This window comes from Parasteatoda tepidariorum, chromosome 1 (genome assembly GCF_043381705.1).
Source record: "Parasteatoda tepidariorum isolate YZ-2023 chromosome 1, CAS_Ptep_4.0, whole genome shotgun sequence".
NCBI classification, from domain to species: domain Eukaryota; kingdom Metazoa; phylum Arthropoda; class Arachnida; order Araneae; family Theridiidae; genus Parasteatoda; species Parasteatoda tepidariorum.
The window spans coordinates 107,408,077-107,426,534 of NC_092204.1; the positions used below are offsets into that span (position 1 = coordinate 107,408,077).

Genomic DNA, 18,458 nt, shown 5'->3' on the forward strand with positions numbered 1-18,458 from the left:
TATCGGGCTTTTCATATTATTACTTTTAAGAAAATCTGTTTTTTAATGTAAAATTTTTTAACAAATTTTTGTCCAGAAATTTTTTTACCAAAATGTAATTTCCCATTAAAATTTATAATTTATTTATTAGCCTGTATTGGCCAAAAGATCAAACTATTATGATTAAACCTGTTGACATTTACCATAGACAACTCCGTATATCCTCGATCTTTGTGGTTCTACCTCCGGCTGCGGTTTAACTTAGCTTCATACAGGTGAACACCAACTTGTCTGAGAAGTGAAGGTGCCGGTGCAATGCCACCATTATGCCGATGGTCAAGAAATTGGGGAGTCTTACCCTCCACGAAACATCCAATGGCCAACAATAGGCAATTGAGCGAACTTTTCCTTCTTTTGCCACACAAGTTTTATAACATAAACTTTTAACGAAGTTGTGGTGCCGGGATAGCCTGGTTGAAAGGGTACCGTACTCACGTTTGCGAGGACGGGAGTTCGAATCCAGCAGGACGAAGACACCCCGTGTAATAAATGGTGACTGGTGCACGTTAAATATGTCGAATCACAAAGTCCTCCATGTTCCCATAACAAATTATACCTCTAGGTGTACTGAATTGGAGATTGATCATTCTCTGGTTCGGATCAAAATTACGATCTGTGGAGGAATGAATTGAAGTATGAATGGGTCCGCCTTATAAACGAGTGTGACCTATGAGTGTGACAGAAGTCGAAATCTTGGCCATAGATGGCGCCACTGGAAAACAAGAACAATCGCAAGCCTTGTCTGAATGACCTACGATGGCAACAACAACATCAGGAAGTGGTCAAGGAGTTAAAATGTACTCTCAATTTCAATTCATTCCATGTTTATCGATTTGATAAGATAATAATCCATGATCAATGTCAAAAGGAAATATCAATTACTTTTTTTCTTAAAAAAATCACAAATATAATTCTGAAATGTGTAGTGTCTCAATTTTCCTGATAAAGAAATCACACTTTATCTTCCTACCGTTAAAATAATGTGAACTTGCACACCTGGCTTTAAATATAAGTGATTGATAGTGGGATTTGAAAGATTTAATTGTCTTCCGGTAAGTGAGCAGCAATAACACAGGTAAAACAATAACATTTTTCTTTAGTGTATTTTTTAAAAGCTCGCTTAAAATACATAAAACTTTAAACGGAAGTAATATTATTAAATAGAAAGTAACTAAGTTATAATGTAAAAAAATTATGGTGATATTGCCGATAGACAAATTATACGTTTCTAAAACTGTTGTATTTGCAAGATGATTTGCCGATTTATAGACTTGTTCCTTTTTTTTTTCTTCTTTTTTTTTCTTTATTTTTTCCAGTATTTCTTACATCTGTTCACTTATTCCCTAGCAACAGTTTAATCATGGCCTCATTTGTGCTCAAAATTGGTATGAGCTTGAAATTACAAAGGTGTGTATAAATAAATATTTACGGACGAGAAGTACTATGGAATAAAAATAAAAAAGTTAGATTCGATTATTACTTCAGAAANTCACTTATTCCCTAGCAACAGTTTAATCATGGCCTCATTTGTGCTCAAAATTGGTTTGCTGCACAAAAACTATGAGCTTGAAATTACAAAGGTGTGTATAGATAAATATTTACGGACGAGAAGTACTATGGAATAAAAATAAAAAAGTTAGATTCGATTATTACTTCAGAAATCATCAACTGTCAAACTTGTAAATAAAAATATAATACGGATGATCTACAGCCCGCTGAAATGTAATTATGCAAGTTGTTAAAAAAGTTAGATTCGATTATTACTTCAGAAATCATCAACTGTCAAACTTGTAAATAAAAATATAATACGGGTGATCTACAGCCCGCTGAAATGTAATTATGCAAGTTGAAGTTCACGATTCATGCACGCTTATTAAACCAAATAAGCGTGCTGAAAACACTAATTTCGTTTATGAACTTAACGTGACTTTTTTCGAAACTCTAACTTATTCACAAGTTATAGCAATTTTAACAACTTTGTAGAAGTTGCCATACAAAAATGTTTATAGATGTTGCCAGGTATAAATTTTATCATTTATATTGAAATTTTTAAAACTGTAAAAGACTCAAGACAGATAAAAATTGTTTCCAATTTGAATTGTTATGATGATACAAGTTTATCGTTTTATGTCGTTAGCGAGTGAAATTGCTTCTCATTTATTTTCCTCTTATTACGACATATAATATGATAATCTAAGTTAAATTATATTTTTTTGTTCAGTACAGTTTAATATCAGCAGTTTTTCAATTATATATCGAATTTCGATATTTTCGGCAAAGAGAATATTTACACAAAAATGTCAGTGCAGAACAATTCCTGTTTATTGATACTTATTCAACCCGTGAAATAAAACTGCGTAGACGAAGCAAACGTAGACCACTAATCCATTGAAGTGACATTTATATACACAGAGACATGGAAAAAATATATACATTCGAAACTGTTTTTAATTCAATTCGTTTAACTTTAGAACACATGATGGCCACCTGCTTATCCCGACTGGCCAGTGGACACCTGAAATGTCTCACATTTTCTGCAAATCAAAAAGTCTTTCCTCTTTGCCCTAAATGCCAACAAAACCAGGCATCACCTGAGCACATCTTGAACCTCTTCAGNTCTATTTAGTTAAATGTTTTTATATGTGTAGCCACATAATATATCTTTTGCCCGCTTAGCAGGAAAAATGTGTCTACGTGTTCATAATCTATATATATGTCTCTGTCAATGTGATTAATTGGTTAATATTAATAATAACCGGTAACTATTAAATAATAACCAAAGAAGCCGGTGAAGGTGATTCATTGGGTACCTGCACTTCAACAAGAACTCCTATACCTACACACGTGAAACATGACGCCAGCTAATCTTTTATGAGCAAAATGGCATATTAAAATTGAGCTAAGTTTTTCTGCATAAGTTAGAACATTAATTAAGGATAAATTAATAAGTTAAATACAGAGCCGTATAGTAAGTACATCGAACTAATTGAAATATAATTCGTTCTCGTCTACTTCTTTTACTTAAGTTAGATTTATTATTTGTTTATGCATTTTATTGTATATATTTTTTGTTTTGTGTACCTTTCGATGCATAATTAGTTTGTTTATGCTCCACGTGGCTTCCTGCCTGTCTCTATGAAAAGTATATAGCGAAAGAATTGAAATCTTTGAGAAAGAATTTAGAATATGTCACTGAAGAGAATTGATACTTGACGGGCTTAGCTTATGCGAAATAGAAGGGAAAGAATAGTTGCTAACGTAAACAAATGCCACGTTTCAACAACGAATCAGGATCGAGATATCCACACTACGTCACTTGCAGCGAATTTATCACAATCACCGGTTACTATTAATAATAACCAATGAAGTTTGGTAAATGTAATTCTTTCAAGTTAATATTTTATTTCAATGCGCTTATTTCAAAATGGATTAGTTTATTTTATTTACTTATTTTTTGAAGAGTGACGTGATTAAAAATTAAAGTATACCCCACACTGATGTTTTCTTAAAGTTAAGTGCAACTGTTCAGAATACATTTGCCTGGTATACCCTACACTGATGTTTACTTTTTTTTAAGATTGAATGTAACTGCCTGGAATATACTTGGCCGGTATACTCTACACTGATGTTTTTTTTTTAAGGTTAAGTGCCACTGCCCGGTATAGGCTGTTCCCGGCATAACCAAACCATAAGCTGTTTTATCATTGTCTTCAAATGCTGTTTGTTATTTACACCGAACTCAATAAGTTCGAATTTTTATTTCTCAATTTGGCCAAAAGAAGCAGTTATTATTAATTTCGATGATTTGTATTAATAATAACCGGATTTATCACTGTAACTGTAACACATACACTTAGTGGCACACCCATGTCCCAATGCTATATAAACCGTTTAATCACATTGACCCAACTTAATTGGTTATTATTAATAATAATCGGATTTATCACTTTTACCGTAACAGATATACATTTCTCTTATGTGGCATCTTAAACTCGTATACTTCTTTGTCTATTGGCAACACTATAGTATTAGTCTTTAAGTAGTAATTTAGGTAGTATTGAACAGTTAGTTATACATGTTGTTGAATAGTTAGTTAGTAAGTAATTATTTTGATTTATTTTCGATCCCTTTTGAAATTTTAAGCATATATCCGGTACTATGATGCCCGCATATCATGTACGGAAGCGGAGATTTTCGGGCAATAGCATTTATAATATGAGGATGGAGCATTCCAATGAGGGGAACCGGGTTCGAACCCCAGCAGTGGCTCGTAGATACGAATTCCGGCTTGCAACTACCACAGTGCTGACGTAAAATATCCTCAGTGGTAGACGGATCATGGGTCTCTATACCGTTCGACTGACCATGCGAAGTTTTTGTAGTTTTCTGCCCCATGTCATGTAAATGCGGGTTAGTTCTATCAAAAAGTCCTACACGAAGGCAAATTTCTCCCAATACTTGATCCAGAGGTTCCCTTGTCTACTGGAGTGAGTTCAAAATTACAAGGCTATGAAGTTGAACATTGGTAGTCGTAAACCCAAATTTGGGTCGGCTGTTCAACGACGGTTATAAAATAAAATAAAATAGCATCCTCATACCATACGATACTCAAGTTATGATACGAAAGGTGCAGGCAGGAGGTAGTGTTAATGGAATGAGTTCTCTATTTTATCTCACGACAGAGATGGATATAATTTTCATGCATCTGCTGAAATGTCTCTTCTGTTCTGTGTCTGTTTTTCAAAATAATTTTGAAAGATGATCAAATTTGTCACCAAAGGCGGCTAATAATAATACTTTTTTAAAATATTTTTCAGCATCCAATATGGAACTTTTCAACGTCAAAAGCATCTGCTTATTCCTTTCATTGATTGTCTTGGGTCGTTCACAACTTGAAGAGAAATGTCCTACGACTAACATATGGCCATGCACCTGCAAAACTTACCTAGATGGCGCTTGCATTATTACATGCAGTTTGGCCACGCAAGAACAAGTCGATAAGATAGCAGATATTCCCAATCTTTGTGACGGTGACGTCCACTTTATGTTGGTGCACAGCAAAATTTCGGGAATATCTTCAAAACTGTGGAAGGTACTGCTCTCGTCAAAAACAGTGGATGTGTCCATAAAACGTGCTACTGTTGAAGGACTGGTGCGTCCTGGAGATGAATCAATACCTAGTGTATATACACCTGGAGCTGCAGTGATCAAGGTAGATCATTCAAAAGTTGAAAACTTTAACTGGAAGCAATTCAGCAAATTTTATTCAGGTATTAATGATTTAGCGTACTACACTTTTAATTAAATCTTGTATCCAAGAAAAATGGCTAAAATTGGAAACAAAAACAACGGAAAAAGAGAGACTTATCTGATTTGCTGCATTATGTTTAAGAAACTAGATAATTTTATCTCACCTCGTTTCAAAATTAGTTACTAAGTACGGCAACAGCCGGAGCTGCTAACTAGGAACTATAAACGATATTTTCAAAATTATCATCCTTTGTAGTAATAACGTGAGGCAGTCTGAAGCAAAATTCAACTGACGTCCGAGCAAATATTTCGATTGTAATACTGGAACTACATTAATTTAAAGGGGCGCCTACACAAACGTGCCAGTATAAAAATTGAAGAAATAATTTTCCTTTCTTAAAATGGAAAGTTTATATGAATTTTTTGAAGGGGGAAGAAAGAATTTTGTGGGGATTCAATCTTAAAGTTTGATTGTAATAGTCTGACGTGTCTCTGAGACATCATTTCTTAGATTTTTTCATCCTATTGCGCCATCTGTTGACGAACTTTTAACATGTTTTAACATGAACTTTCAAAATCATTCGTCATTTTTAGGAGACATGAAAAGAAAAAAGAGATAAGTTCAGTATGAGGAAATAAGCCTTAAAATGTATGGAAACATCAAAAAGCTGCTCACAAAAAAATTATTAAAAATAATTGGTTTACTTAACAGACTAGGCTGAATCGATTAATATTGTATACTTTTGTATCAGCTGACCATAGCATGTTTTTAAGCTTAAAATGTTGATTCTTTTAGAAATATGTCTCAACGTGTCCTTCCTTTATTCTCTTCAATAATGTTCAACATTTTGGTTGTACCAGTGTTTTTTTTTTATCAATTGAAGTAAATGAACATGGCTAGTCATAAAATGGTCATAGCATTTCATAATGTTTTTTAAACTACCCCCGTTGCCTCACGCGATAGTATTAAAAATTGTCTCCGGTACAAATTATTTAGTTTATTTAAAGATGCTCCATCTAACTATATTGAGATTGGATTCTTATGCAAGACTAGAATATTTTAAAATAATTCAGTAGTGAATAATGATTATGCGAAATATTTGAAGAAAGCTGGATGAATTTTCAGATAGGTTTTGCATGCATTTTATTCAGGGGTTTAAAAAGTTGGATTTTATTGTTCAACCCATTGTATTACGATAATTTTTTTTTAAACACCCATTTTAAGCTATGGTTTTTTTCTTTCAAACGCGCATATAATGCTCTGTCCATGTTCATAAACACGAATTATGAACTACATTCGGGAATAAATTGGCTGATAATTGTTCCACAATCACCTCCCCTATTAAATATTTTTAAAATTCTTATTTAAAAAAGGAAGTTTAGAAAGTATACACATTAGGTGAACTGTGAATTCAGTGTGGAAATACAAAAATAATATCTGATGAATTACTGGCGAGAAAGGTGGAATCAAAACCTGTTTGATTGTGAGAGAAAGGAGTTAATTAGAAACATCTAAGAATTTCAAAATGTTATCCAACAGGTTTTGAAGTTTTTATTAGTTAGGTTCTTACCACTGTTTAACATTCAGTTACGACCCCCTAACGTGTATATTTTATTTGGCAAGGATTCTCAAAGTATATATAAAAGGCGGTGATTGTGAAACGCCATAACAGGTTTATGGTATCAAAATGACGTCACACACGGAAAATTCTAAGGGCTGAATGACAAATAGGGAAACCTCAGTTCTTTTACCGCTCGTCCACTAACGGTGCAACAGAGCAAACAATGGAGGTGATAGGATTATTTTTAATAAATGACTGAAATTATCAAAAAAGTATAGAAAAAAAATTGTGGACTGTGAATAGGGATTTCTGCAGGTCTAGTTTAAATATTAAACAAAAAGTGAGAACTATAAATTCTGATTTTTGGCTGCTTTATTTAAATTACACTTTTTCCGGTTTTTAAAGTTTATTTTTATAACTAAATTATATTATTTACTATTTCTTAAAAGTTTGACCTTTTCGGACTGTAGTTCTACTGTGCGACAGTTATAAATCAATAATATTTATTAACGTCGATAATTTACCTAATATATCCGCTATTATTATGTCAAATTACATGTTCTTCTTTAAAATCAAAATTTAGATTGTCTTCCATGAATTGAACCATAAGGCTCAATTGTCCTATGATTGTCTAGTTATTTTGATTCATACATTTCCGAACTATAAAGAAACCACTGATTCTACTAGAAACACAATGTTAAGAATGCAGTTTTGTGTTTAACACTAGCAGATTTATAAATCGAGTCAACAAAGCATATTAATTCTCAGTGAAATTTATTTTATAGAGGGAGAATTGACGATTGTTGTGGAGGACACTCATCTAACAGAGCTGACACCAGAATTTGGTGAAATTGCCAGTGGGCAGGTGGAGAAAGTGGCAATTGAGAGTGCAGGGCTGAAAGTCATCCGCGACCATCAGTTTGAACCATTTGCTGACCTCGAATCTCTCTCTCTTCAGAATAACGAGCTAACATCCATTTCAAGATCAATTCTTGCAAAACCAGCAAAAAAATTACAATTTCTCCATCTTAAGTAAGTAAGAGTTTAAATAGCTTAATAATAAATATTATAACAAACAACTCGAACCCTAGGTCATCTCAAAAACCCAAATGAAAAATTATGATGTCTGATTCACGTATCTCTGAAATAAAGTCTAACTTTTGAATTATCCTTTTACTCATCTCGCGGTCGTTGCTGGCTAAAAAACTTCTTTGAAAGAATATTGTCTAATAGTGCAAGGTTTCCTCAATAGGTCGGTACCTCTAATACCAGTATTTCCTCTTCGGTATCCCTAACACCAGTATTAAGACACGTACAGAGCACAAAATGAAAAACGGAACTGTTTAATAACTTTTTATTCAAGATGCTTCGATTTTTTGATCCAGTTTTGTTACTTCTTACTTTATACTTTAATACTTCTTTACTTTTAGTTACGAAATCAGTCACAAAAACGTAATTTCTCTAAATAAGCATGCGGACCAAGGACTTTTCACTTTTGCAAAAACCAAATATAAATTTAATATTTAGAAAAAAATAACTTTCAAAATCAACTGTTACTTGTGTAATTTATTCTAAAATAAAAGCCATCTTGTTCATCATTTATTTATAATAATAGGGACAATAACTTGTTAAAATAATTAATAATGCTTCTTTTAAGAAAGTCTTTTTTTCACAAAATTTACAGTTATTTCATTAAAAGTATCTTTAAGCTAGATGAATACCTGTTCATCGTACAGGGTGAAAAAAAAAGTAAGTAATTAATAAATTAGAACAACACAACGAAATCATGTTCAAAATTGAAAGACATATGCCAACTCTATGAACAAAGTTAGCATAATTAGATTTCTTTATATATTATATTTTGTCTTTCCCGTTGGGCTTACTACTCTATGTGGGAATACTATCAAAGAATATAGAGGGTTAGAATAAAAGTTCTTCGTAACACAGGCACCGCAAGCGGTATTATCTCAGTAAATGGAGAATGGGCAAAATGTAGAAGTGCAGCCCCCTCTATATTCTTTGATAATACTGACCGTATTACAAGTAGTCAACATTAAATATTTTATCTTTTGAGAGAGAAGTACAAGTAATACATTCACTAATATTGATGTACAGTGCGTCAAAAAAATTAAATAAATAAATTTTCAAAAAAAAAGGGGAAAAAAGTGGATTACCACGAATAACTTTTGATCTAATGATCAGATCCTCACGTTCTAGGTCATCAAATCCATCATTGGAAGACTCATGGCTTTGCACACTAAAATGACTCTATTCATTTATTCAATCTTACCTGCAAGTTGACTTCCCCTTAGCAAGCGTCATTTTTAGAAACAGATTGTTTACAAACATGTAATTTACTGAATTGCAAAAATGAATTCTTACTTGCCCATCTTTCACATTTTCGTGGGGGTTAATATTAGTTAATCTTAATAGTTCGAGAGGTTGACCTCAAATATGCTAATTCATAAGCGCAAACGATATTTCAAGTTACAAAATCAGAAATAAAAACGTACTTTCTCTGAATAAACATACCTTTTCCGACGGATTCGGATTTCTGATTCCAAAAATATAGGGGGTACTCGCAATCTGGGAAATATGATCTCAATAGTTTCGTCGGGGGGATGATCCAAAGTTTGGACCCCTTAATGTTAATTTTACTTTTTATGTATTTCACTCAAGAACTTTTTAAGCTAATTTAAAAATCTTGCACACAGTTAGAAAACTTGTTCATCCAAATATAGTTCCTTGCAAAAATTAACTTTTAGTAAATATTTATTATTTTTTATTATTTTAGTTAACAATGGTTAAAAAAAATATGAATTGTAAGGTATAAAATTTTTTGCATAATTTTGCATGTCAAAATACAAAATTTTAGCAAAATCGTTAAAAAGTTCCTGAGAAATGAAATTTCAAAAAAGTCAGATATTAACTGCTTATACTATTATTACAACTACTAATATTATTTATTACATTTTGATTATTATATGGCAAACTCACGTGTAATGATAATTTACCTTCAATCGAAGAAAGACAAAAAACATAGTGAAATATTTAAATGGATGCATTAAATAACACTCAGCCTAATTATTCATATATAGTACTAAAACCTGTTGAAGTATGCTCACAGATTCCTCCAAGCATATCTACTACCATTTCTTAGAAGAAGAAAGAACTTCGCCCTGTAGTTCTTCTTAATGAATATAATTTTCAATATAAATGTAAACAACAACAATCTCGAACTCTTGACCTGCTCTTCTACTTCCGATTAGAAAGTATACAGCTACTTATTAACCCTTATTCTGCGAGGCGATATTTTCAAACAGATAATTTTGTTTCTAATTTTAAAAAATTAAATAATTTTTGAGCTCAAATTTGCTGTATTTCATACGATATTAATGATATTAAGTCATTCTGGTGAGCTCGAATTGAAAATTTGCTTCAGTTATTTTTAAATGTAGTGTTAAAAACGGTGACATGGTTGCTAGATTTAGGAAGTACTCGCTTTTTTGACAGTCCTGATTTGGCTTCCTTTTACTTGTTTATTACTGTTATTGCTGCAGGTCCTGCAGCATCGTACTAACACCTCCTAGAAGAAAGAAGGCTTCAGCACGTATTAATTTAGTAGTCCGACTTCACGAACATAAACTGCGCAGTGGATAAAAAGTAATGAAGATGTCACTACGTTCGGGCTACTAAGCTGAGCAGTGGTTGAAATACGAAAGATGTCATTGCGTTTGGACTACTAAAGGATCAAATTTCTTGTTTGGAGCCAAATGGCTCCAAACTACACCAGAAAGAGTAACCCTGAAGTAAAGAGCTCGCAGCTCATCCAGGTGTGAAAACACCATCCGTACAGGGCCTGACAGCGAAAGCTTAAATCACACTTCTGAAAGAAAGTTTTTGTTGTACTGTTCGATCCTGTTGTCATTTATGGATGAAAAAGGAAAGTTCTTCCTATTCACCCGTAAGCGGTATTCTCCCTCCGTACTATATGTAGAGGTGCTCTCCCTCATACCAGTGGTGCATCTCTTTGACACAATTATTTAAAATTTATATTTTGGTTATGTCTGGTGGGTTTTTATAATGGTAGAGAGTGTGTCGTAATGTTAAATATTTGTTTAACAATTATGTCATTGTTGTATTTTTTTTAAAACCGTTATTGAACACCCGACTCAATTTTGGGTTTACGACTACTAAAGCTCAACTCTGTCATAGTGTAATTTTGAACCGAATCCAGGGGACAAGGGAACTCTTGGATCAAGTATTGGGTGGAAAACCACGAAAATCTCCCACGATTAGCCTGGCTGCAAAGGGACTCTATCTCATGATCGGTCTACCACTGAGGATATTTTGCGTCAGCACTGTAATCGTCAACACTTCATTTATATATACTTCATTTATGTATTATTAGATAATTATTCCTTTAAAGGGACCATAAAAACCTTTTTCCGCAATATCTATGTTAAGGATTCCATGTCTTGATGCAGTTCTTATGCGTGTAAAATATACTAACATAATGTATTATACCTACATTATGTTAGTATATTTTACACGTATTTATTATGTTAGTATATTATACCTACATTATACCTGTATTATATATACATATTTGGTACCTATTAAAACTGAACCAACTATCTTAATACCAGTAGTACTTATTATCAAAATTAATTAGCATAATTAGAGTAATAGTTCGGCAATTTTTACTCTTCTCTTTTACGAATCAGTACCATTTTTTCATTAATATTGCTTTCAACATAGCTTATTTTTTTTAATTTTCATTAGTAATTATTACCAAAATGCATGATTGGCGTTAAAAATGTTACATCGTGATTTTTTAATTACCAAAATTAATCATTGGTGTAGTGCGTCATCACAGAAGTTTCCTTCATTAAAATGCAACGCGGCTTGAAGAAGCCGATCAGCCAAATGCAAATCAGCTTTCCCGAACGCCTACACTCAACGAGTATAAAAGGAGCTCTGGTCAGCATTCGACTTCAGCCCTCACCTGGAGATGAGGGCCTGACCTAGCCAGCCGAGTCCGGAAGTATTGGCTACTTACTTAGATGGTTGACTTTACTTTGTTAACGCTTTTAGAATTCCATTTGTTTGTAAGAAAATAATCGAAGTTATTTTTATGAAAAATTTCTGATGTCTTCTAATTGCTAAAGTGTCAATAACAGCATTGCGATTTTTTACGTTTGTCTTAAACAAATATGTACCATTTCTTAACTAATTTTGCTATTTAGCCCATAGTTTGTTTTTATTTCAATTATTGGTACCTATTACCGAAATTGATTTAAATAATAAGCGTTAATAATAGCACAGTGATTTTTCACGCTTCTCCTAAATAAATAATTAACATTTTTCTATTTTGCTTTTCAGTACGTAATTTTTTTAAATTTCAGTTAGTAGCCATTCCTAAAATTATTACCACTTTTGTCAATAATAGTATGCATTGCGATTTCTTGTTTTCTCCAAAACATTAGTATTATTTCTCCATTAATTTGGCTTCTTAGTACATAACGTATTATTTATTTCAATTACCGTTTATTTTATATTACTTAGTTTTATACATGCATGATTTAAAAGCGTATATCTAAACAATATAAACACATGGCTTCAAGTAAATTCAGGAATACTAACTTAGTAACGTAGTCGACCTATGTTCATTGAATTATGTTGATCATTAAGNTGTTGTTGTTTATTTAGTTGTATTTAGTTTCAATAACTTTTCTTTATAATGCATAAAATCTGGCGAGCAGCTATTTAAACGATCGAACACTTCGTTTGTTTATTTGTGGCTTGAAGTTAGGCTCGCAGAAAATGCCGTTCATGGGTTAAATTTAGTACGAACAACACAACCTGTGACGTAGGCTATATTATACCCAATTACCTTTTATTTCATATTACTTAGATTTATAGATGCATGATTTAAAAGCGTATATCTAAGCAATATAAACACATGGCTTCAAGTAAATTCAGGAATACTAACTTAGTAACGTAGTCGACCTATGTTCGTTGAATTATGTTGATCACTAAGCTAATTTGACAAAACGAATAAAAAAATAATTTAATATTAAAAGCGCGCAATAAATTCCTTTTTTTTCATTAGAGCTATAAGCTAGAAAACAACACTGATGCTATCTATAAAATAATAGTAATTTAATTTTTATCAATGGCAAGTTCTAAACTAATCAGAAGTTTCCATTTCTTTTTTTGCTCAACCCGCTCGAACGGTTCGTATAAGAATGTTATGTTCTAAGGTCGAAAACAGTGACCTTCCTGTGTTTCGAAGTATCAGTATCCAAATTTCATCTCTCTCGGTCAGGTGGTTTAGGAATCTATATAGGACACAAAGACAGACATTCATTTTTATATAAGTAGATAACGGTATTGAACTAAAAAAAATTTTTTCATCTTACAGTGGCAATTCCTTAACTTCAATACCAGTTGATTTATTTTCGGATATGCCTGCTTTAGAAGTGGTTTATCTAAGAGAGAACAATTTAGTTACCCTACCTCAAGATCTCTTTTCTTCCATTTCTTCGCCAAATTTGCAGAGGATAGATTTTGTCAGTAAGTACTATAACCCACATATTTACTTTAGCTTCGCATTAACAGTTTTTCAACTCGCAAAGGTAATACTATAAAATAATTTGAAATTTTAAATTGTGTTAAAATACCTTTCTTTTAAAAGAACGCTATTGAAAATTTGTGATCTTTTTCTTTCATTTTGGAAAAATAAAAACGCCTTTCTTTTTCGAGCAAATGATCTGATAATGATTCGATAACGTTCCACAACGACTGTGCAAAATTTAATAACTTTAAATAAAAATGCATTTTTGTTAACTTTCCAATAATATAGTACACATAAAGTTTTTAAAAATATTCTGTAGTGAGAGTTTCAAGAGTTTATTAGTGGTATAGAATTTGAAAACTAGTTTTTATATATTTTCATAAAAGAAATTGTTTGTAGCTGAGTTGTTTTAAAACTAATGGACAAATGGGTACTTGCAACTCGAGAAATGAAGTGATTATGCCTAACCATCTGATTTAAATGAGATTTAATTGGATGCATGCAAGCGGCGTCACGCGTGTGTGTTGAACCTGATTGGCTTCTGAATCGACAAATGCCAGGATTTACCTACAATGATGTCACTTGCAGGCATCCAATCATCACTATTTTTTATTTATTTTTGCACTACGCATTTTAAATCGTTACATTCCATGAAATTACTTGCATGCCACTGTTACATTCCATAAATTTTAAATATTCATCTTACTTCTTTAAGATGTATGTTTTATCGGTGAAATTTTTATACTGGGAAAATATTATTCCGTCCTATAATTTAGCATTTCACTGAATTAATTGTGAAATAATATTCATATTAAGAACGAATAAAGTACATTTCTCAGAAATAAGGGAAGTATAAAATTAAAGACAAACTGATTCTCTTCTTTTTCTTATTGCCTCTTGATTTCTAATCAATGTATAACTTTTTAAAAGCACGTAAAAAATATTTAGTTTATATTTCTTCTCCAATTATCATAAAAGCTATCTTAACTTCAATTATTCATAAAAGATATCAATTTATTCATGAAAGCTATCTAAACTTCACAAATATGTTAATCTGCATCCATGAGTGACTAAGCCATTATACATTTATTAATAAATATTTTTCTGCTGTCCACAGATTAAACAAAACAAAAAACTTTTTTTATATGCATTGCTTTTACCCAAATGAACTCTTAATTGCAGATCATTCATAATCAGTTTTAATGTCATTTTGTACAAAATTAAATTAATTAATGCTTATTTCAACTATGTATTACCGAAATTCGAGTGTCATCCAAAATTAATTTTTTTTTTTTTTGCAGATAATCCATGGCATTGTGACTGCAGGTTAATGTGGATTCTAAAAAATTCGAAATATCATTTAAATATGGGTATTTGTGCCACTCCAGATTCGTTAGCTGGCAAAAAAATTAAATCAAACATGCTGGAATGTTAATCATAACAGAACTTATACGCAACAGAGCATATTATGTCACGGTATAATTAGGACCAAAAAAAATTTAATAAAGCATATTTGTAGTGTCAGTTTCTGTCAGTTATTTTAAAATTTCCAAATATTAAAAAAAAGAAAAAAACAGCGCTGATAACAGCGCTGAAAATTATTTGAGATTCAATGGGTATATAGTTATCAAATTCAAATCTTGATTACTTAAAAAAAAGCAGTCCTGTAATATTCATACCAGTAAATGAAAATTAGCCTGAATTAGAACTTAGAACTTCCAAATGACATTAATTTCTTTTGCATTTGTTAGATGGTCATCTAGCTACAACGTATTAACCCTTTGCACTCGAAGTTCTTTCATCAGTTAAAAAAAGGACGCCACCACTAACGTTTTGAAGGATTTTTTACAAACTTACCATATTATATCCGGAGATCACTGAATGAAGTGGTAACTAAGCATTAAGGTGAAAAACTTTTTACAATTAAAGTGGTGGATAATTTACAGGCGAAATTGGTGACTGACAGTCACCTCTCGAGTGGTTGAATTGTTTTGTTGATTTGTTTGATCCGATAACTTCATTTCTAAAAGAAAAGGAAATAACCTATTCAGAATTAGACGAGTTGTTACAAGACTTTTTAATGTTTTTCACTGATGTCATGGAGCATTTGCAAACACTGAATTTACAATTGCAGGGGAAAGATAAAATAATATCTGACCTTTCACAGTGTATATTTAGTTTTCAAACTAAATTATAATTTTTTCAAAAGGACATTAAAAATAAAACATTTTGTCATTTTCCTCGAATTAAAAAAATTTGTTCCAATATTAAACACGAAAAATTCAACGAGTATATAAAAAAGGTAGAAGAAATATTGACGGAATTCCAAAATAGATTTCTAGACTTAAAATATTTTAAGTCTATTAATTTTTTTCTAAATCCATTGGAAATTAACATAATTTAAGGTGAGTTTTCCATTCCCAATATAATTATGACCCAAAAAGCATCTGGAGAACTAAAAAATAGAGATGCAAGAAAATCAAGCTCTACAATTAAAATATAGGTCGACGTCAATTACTGAATTTTGGAAATATGTACCAGAATCGAAGAATCCTGAATTAAAAAAGGCTGCTTGTCGAATTATTTCAGTATTCGGAACAACGTACTTATGTGAATCATTTTATTCCACTTTAAAATTCGTGAAATCCAAACACCGATCAGTTTAGTATTAACTAACCAGCATCTCAAAGAATTACTGAGAAGTGCTGTCACCAATTATTCATGTAAAAAAAAAAATTTCATACCTCTTAAATGCGTATTAATTGCGGCTCGCGAAAAATTTCAAATTTTGGAAAATGGCTTGACTATCAAGGAGCTTGGCCACCCCTGCAATATAATTAATTTATAGCTGAAACTAATATCGAGACACATTTGTAAAAAGATATTTTTCTCCATTCTCAAAATCGTGTTGGATTTGTTTGACAATAGATTTCGAATCATTTTAAGGGAAAATTATTTTTATCAAAATACTTGAAGTTATCATTAAAAAATGGGTCCTCTCCCTTGATCGTATACCAATAAAATCACGAAAGATATTCTGTTTTTCTAAGTGTCATTACATACCAATGCACTTTCTTACGTTAAAAGGTTCTCAGACAAAAACGATATTGCTAAAATGTCGACGAACATCACTAATGCTGAAAGGACGAAATCGTAAAATGCATGAGAAAGTTCATATCAAGAAAGTGCTGCACTCTGTGTACAGTCCTAAAAATCACCCTGAATAACTTTCGTTCTAATGGTCGGATTTTCACGAATTAAGTGTCAATCTTAATGGTTCCTGGGGGTGACCTCAAATATATAATAATTAATTAGTGTTAACTATAAATTAAGTTACGAAATCAGACAAAAAAACGTACTTTCTCAGAATAAACATATATTTTTTTAACATATTTGGATACTTAACCTTCAAAAAATTGGGAGTAGCCGCAATCTGGGAAATGTGGTCCCCATAGTTTGGTCAGGAGAGCGATCCAAAGTTCGGACCTCAGTTATAAAACGTTTCGGAAAATTGTCCTCAGTTATAAAACCCATTAATCAAAGATCATTTCATGCAAAAAATAATTTAATAATTATTTATTATTTAATTTCATTGTGGATGAAAAAATTTTAAATAATGAGGTATAAATTTTTTTATATCGTATTAATGTACGTATTTTTCTATATCAAAATCTAAAGTTTCAACAGTTCCTATATCATAGAAGCCGAGAAAAATTAAAATGAATTATTTTTAAAAAAATAATTTGGTGACCATGAAGAAATATGTAAATGCTGCAATTAATCTTTAAATGGCCGATATCAGCTTTTTTTATTTTAACTGTTTGTTTGTTCTTTTAATAATTTATACATTTCAATAATATACCAAAGTATGCATAGATTTGCAATATTATGTTTACCAATTTTTTCAATATCTATTATATAATTATTAATACGAATGCGTAGTCAACATTTTTAAGCATCTTAAAACTTCTTTACATCTCATATATCGCCTTAATCTTAAAATAAATTTGCAAATTACCTGTCTGCGCGTTTTTCGCAAAATTATTTTTCTAACTTTTTAATTAAATTTTAACGTTTCTCAGAATCTTATTTAATATGCTGCCATTTATACATTATTTTTCCATTAATATACTAATTAATTGTTTTAGTATTTTAATTTATGTTTTCCTTCAATATAAAATTACCTTTTAAATTATTGTTAAGTTTTTATTGAAAGAAAACTTAGAATTATTGCCAGCTAGCTGAGAATTAAGTCTTGTTGAGAAATTAAAAATACTCTACTGATCAATATCATTCGATGCAGAACAGCTGACTAATTACTAAGCATACTATTGTTTTCGAAAAATGAAGATAAATTATTGATTTTCTTTTCTTTTTATTGTTTCTTATTTATTTGAGTAATGAAAAGTAAATGCTTATGTGTGCACAGCAAAAAAATACAACAGATGATTTTGTTTTTTTAAATAAACAAAACACCATGGACATACAATTTTATTTTGAAGTTCAAAGTTATTCTTGCCCGCTAACTTAAAGAAAGCTACCCTTATCTTTCAAAAAGTTGAAATTATCTGCTTAAAAAGTTTTTTATATTATTTCTCAACGTTTGCACAGTTCAAAAAAATTCCTACATCAGGAAAAAGTTCAATATGCATTGTTTTGTTAAACAACTACTAAAATAAAAAATTGTAAAAAGATTCGAAAAACGAGCTATTTTTAGAATCATCATCTCAAAAATTTTTATATTTCTAACATTAGGATTTTTTCTACTTAAATAATAATAGTTTTAATACGCGTTTTGAAGAAATAATGAATACAAATTTGGATCTAATATTTCGTAATAAGGAAACAAGAATATTAATATTTCATTGATAATTGCTTCATTGCACCGAAGTAGTTCATTCTTTTCGAAACAATCGGACTTTCAACTATTTAACTTTGATTCTTTAAACTAGGGGTCATTTCATACATGTCATTCGACTTTAAAATTTCAAAAATAAAATACAAAAATTACAAGAATGCGCAAGCCG

The 18,458-nt window shown here is 31.2% G+C and overlaps 1 protein-coding gene across 2 annotated transcripts; it reads left to right on the plus strand.

Annotated features, from left to right (window-relative positions):
* Nucleotides 1–994: 994 nt before the first annotated feature.
* LOC107439461 (carboxypeptidase N subunit 2) lies at nt 995–14,955 on the plus strand. Of its 2 annotated transcripts, none has more exons than XM_016052061.4 (5): nt 995–1,114; nt 4,857–5,309; nt 7,637–7,883; nt 13,279–13,430; nt 14,733–14,955. In XM_016052061.4, exons 2-5 carry the CDS (start codon nt 4,865–4,867, stop codon nt 14,864–14,866), a joined length of 978 nt encoding a protein of 325 aa, XP_015907547.1. In that variant the 5' UTR covers nt 995–1,114; nt 4,857–4,864; the 3' UTR covers nt 14,867–14,955. The 2 variants fall into 2 exon arrangements, with proteins under 2 accessions (XP_015907547.1, XP_071040991.1); XM_071184890.1 differs by having other exon boundaries at nt 1,050–1,091.
* The last annotated feature ends 3,503 nt before the right edge of the window (nt 14,956–18,458 follow it).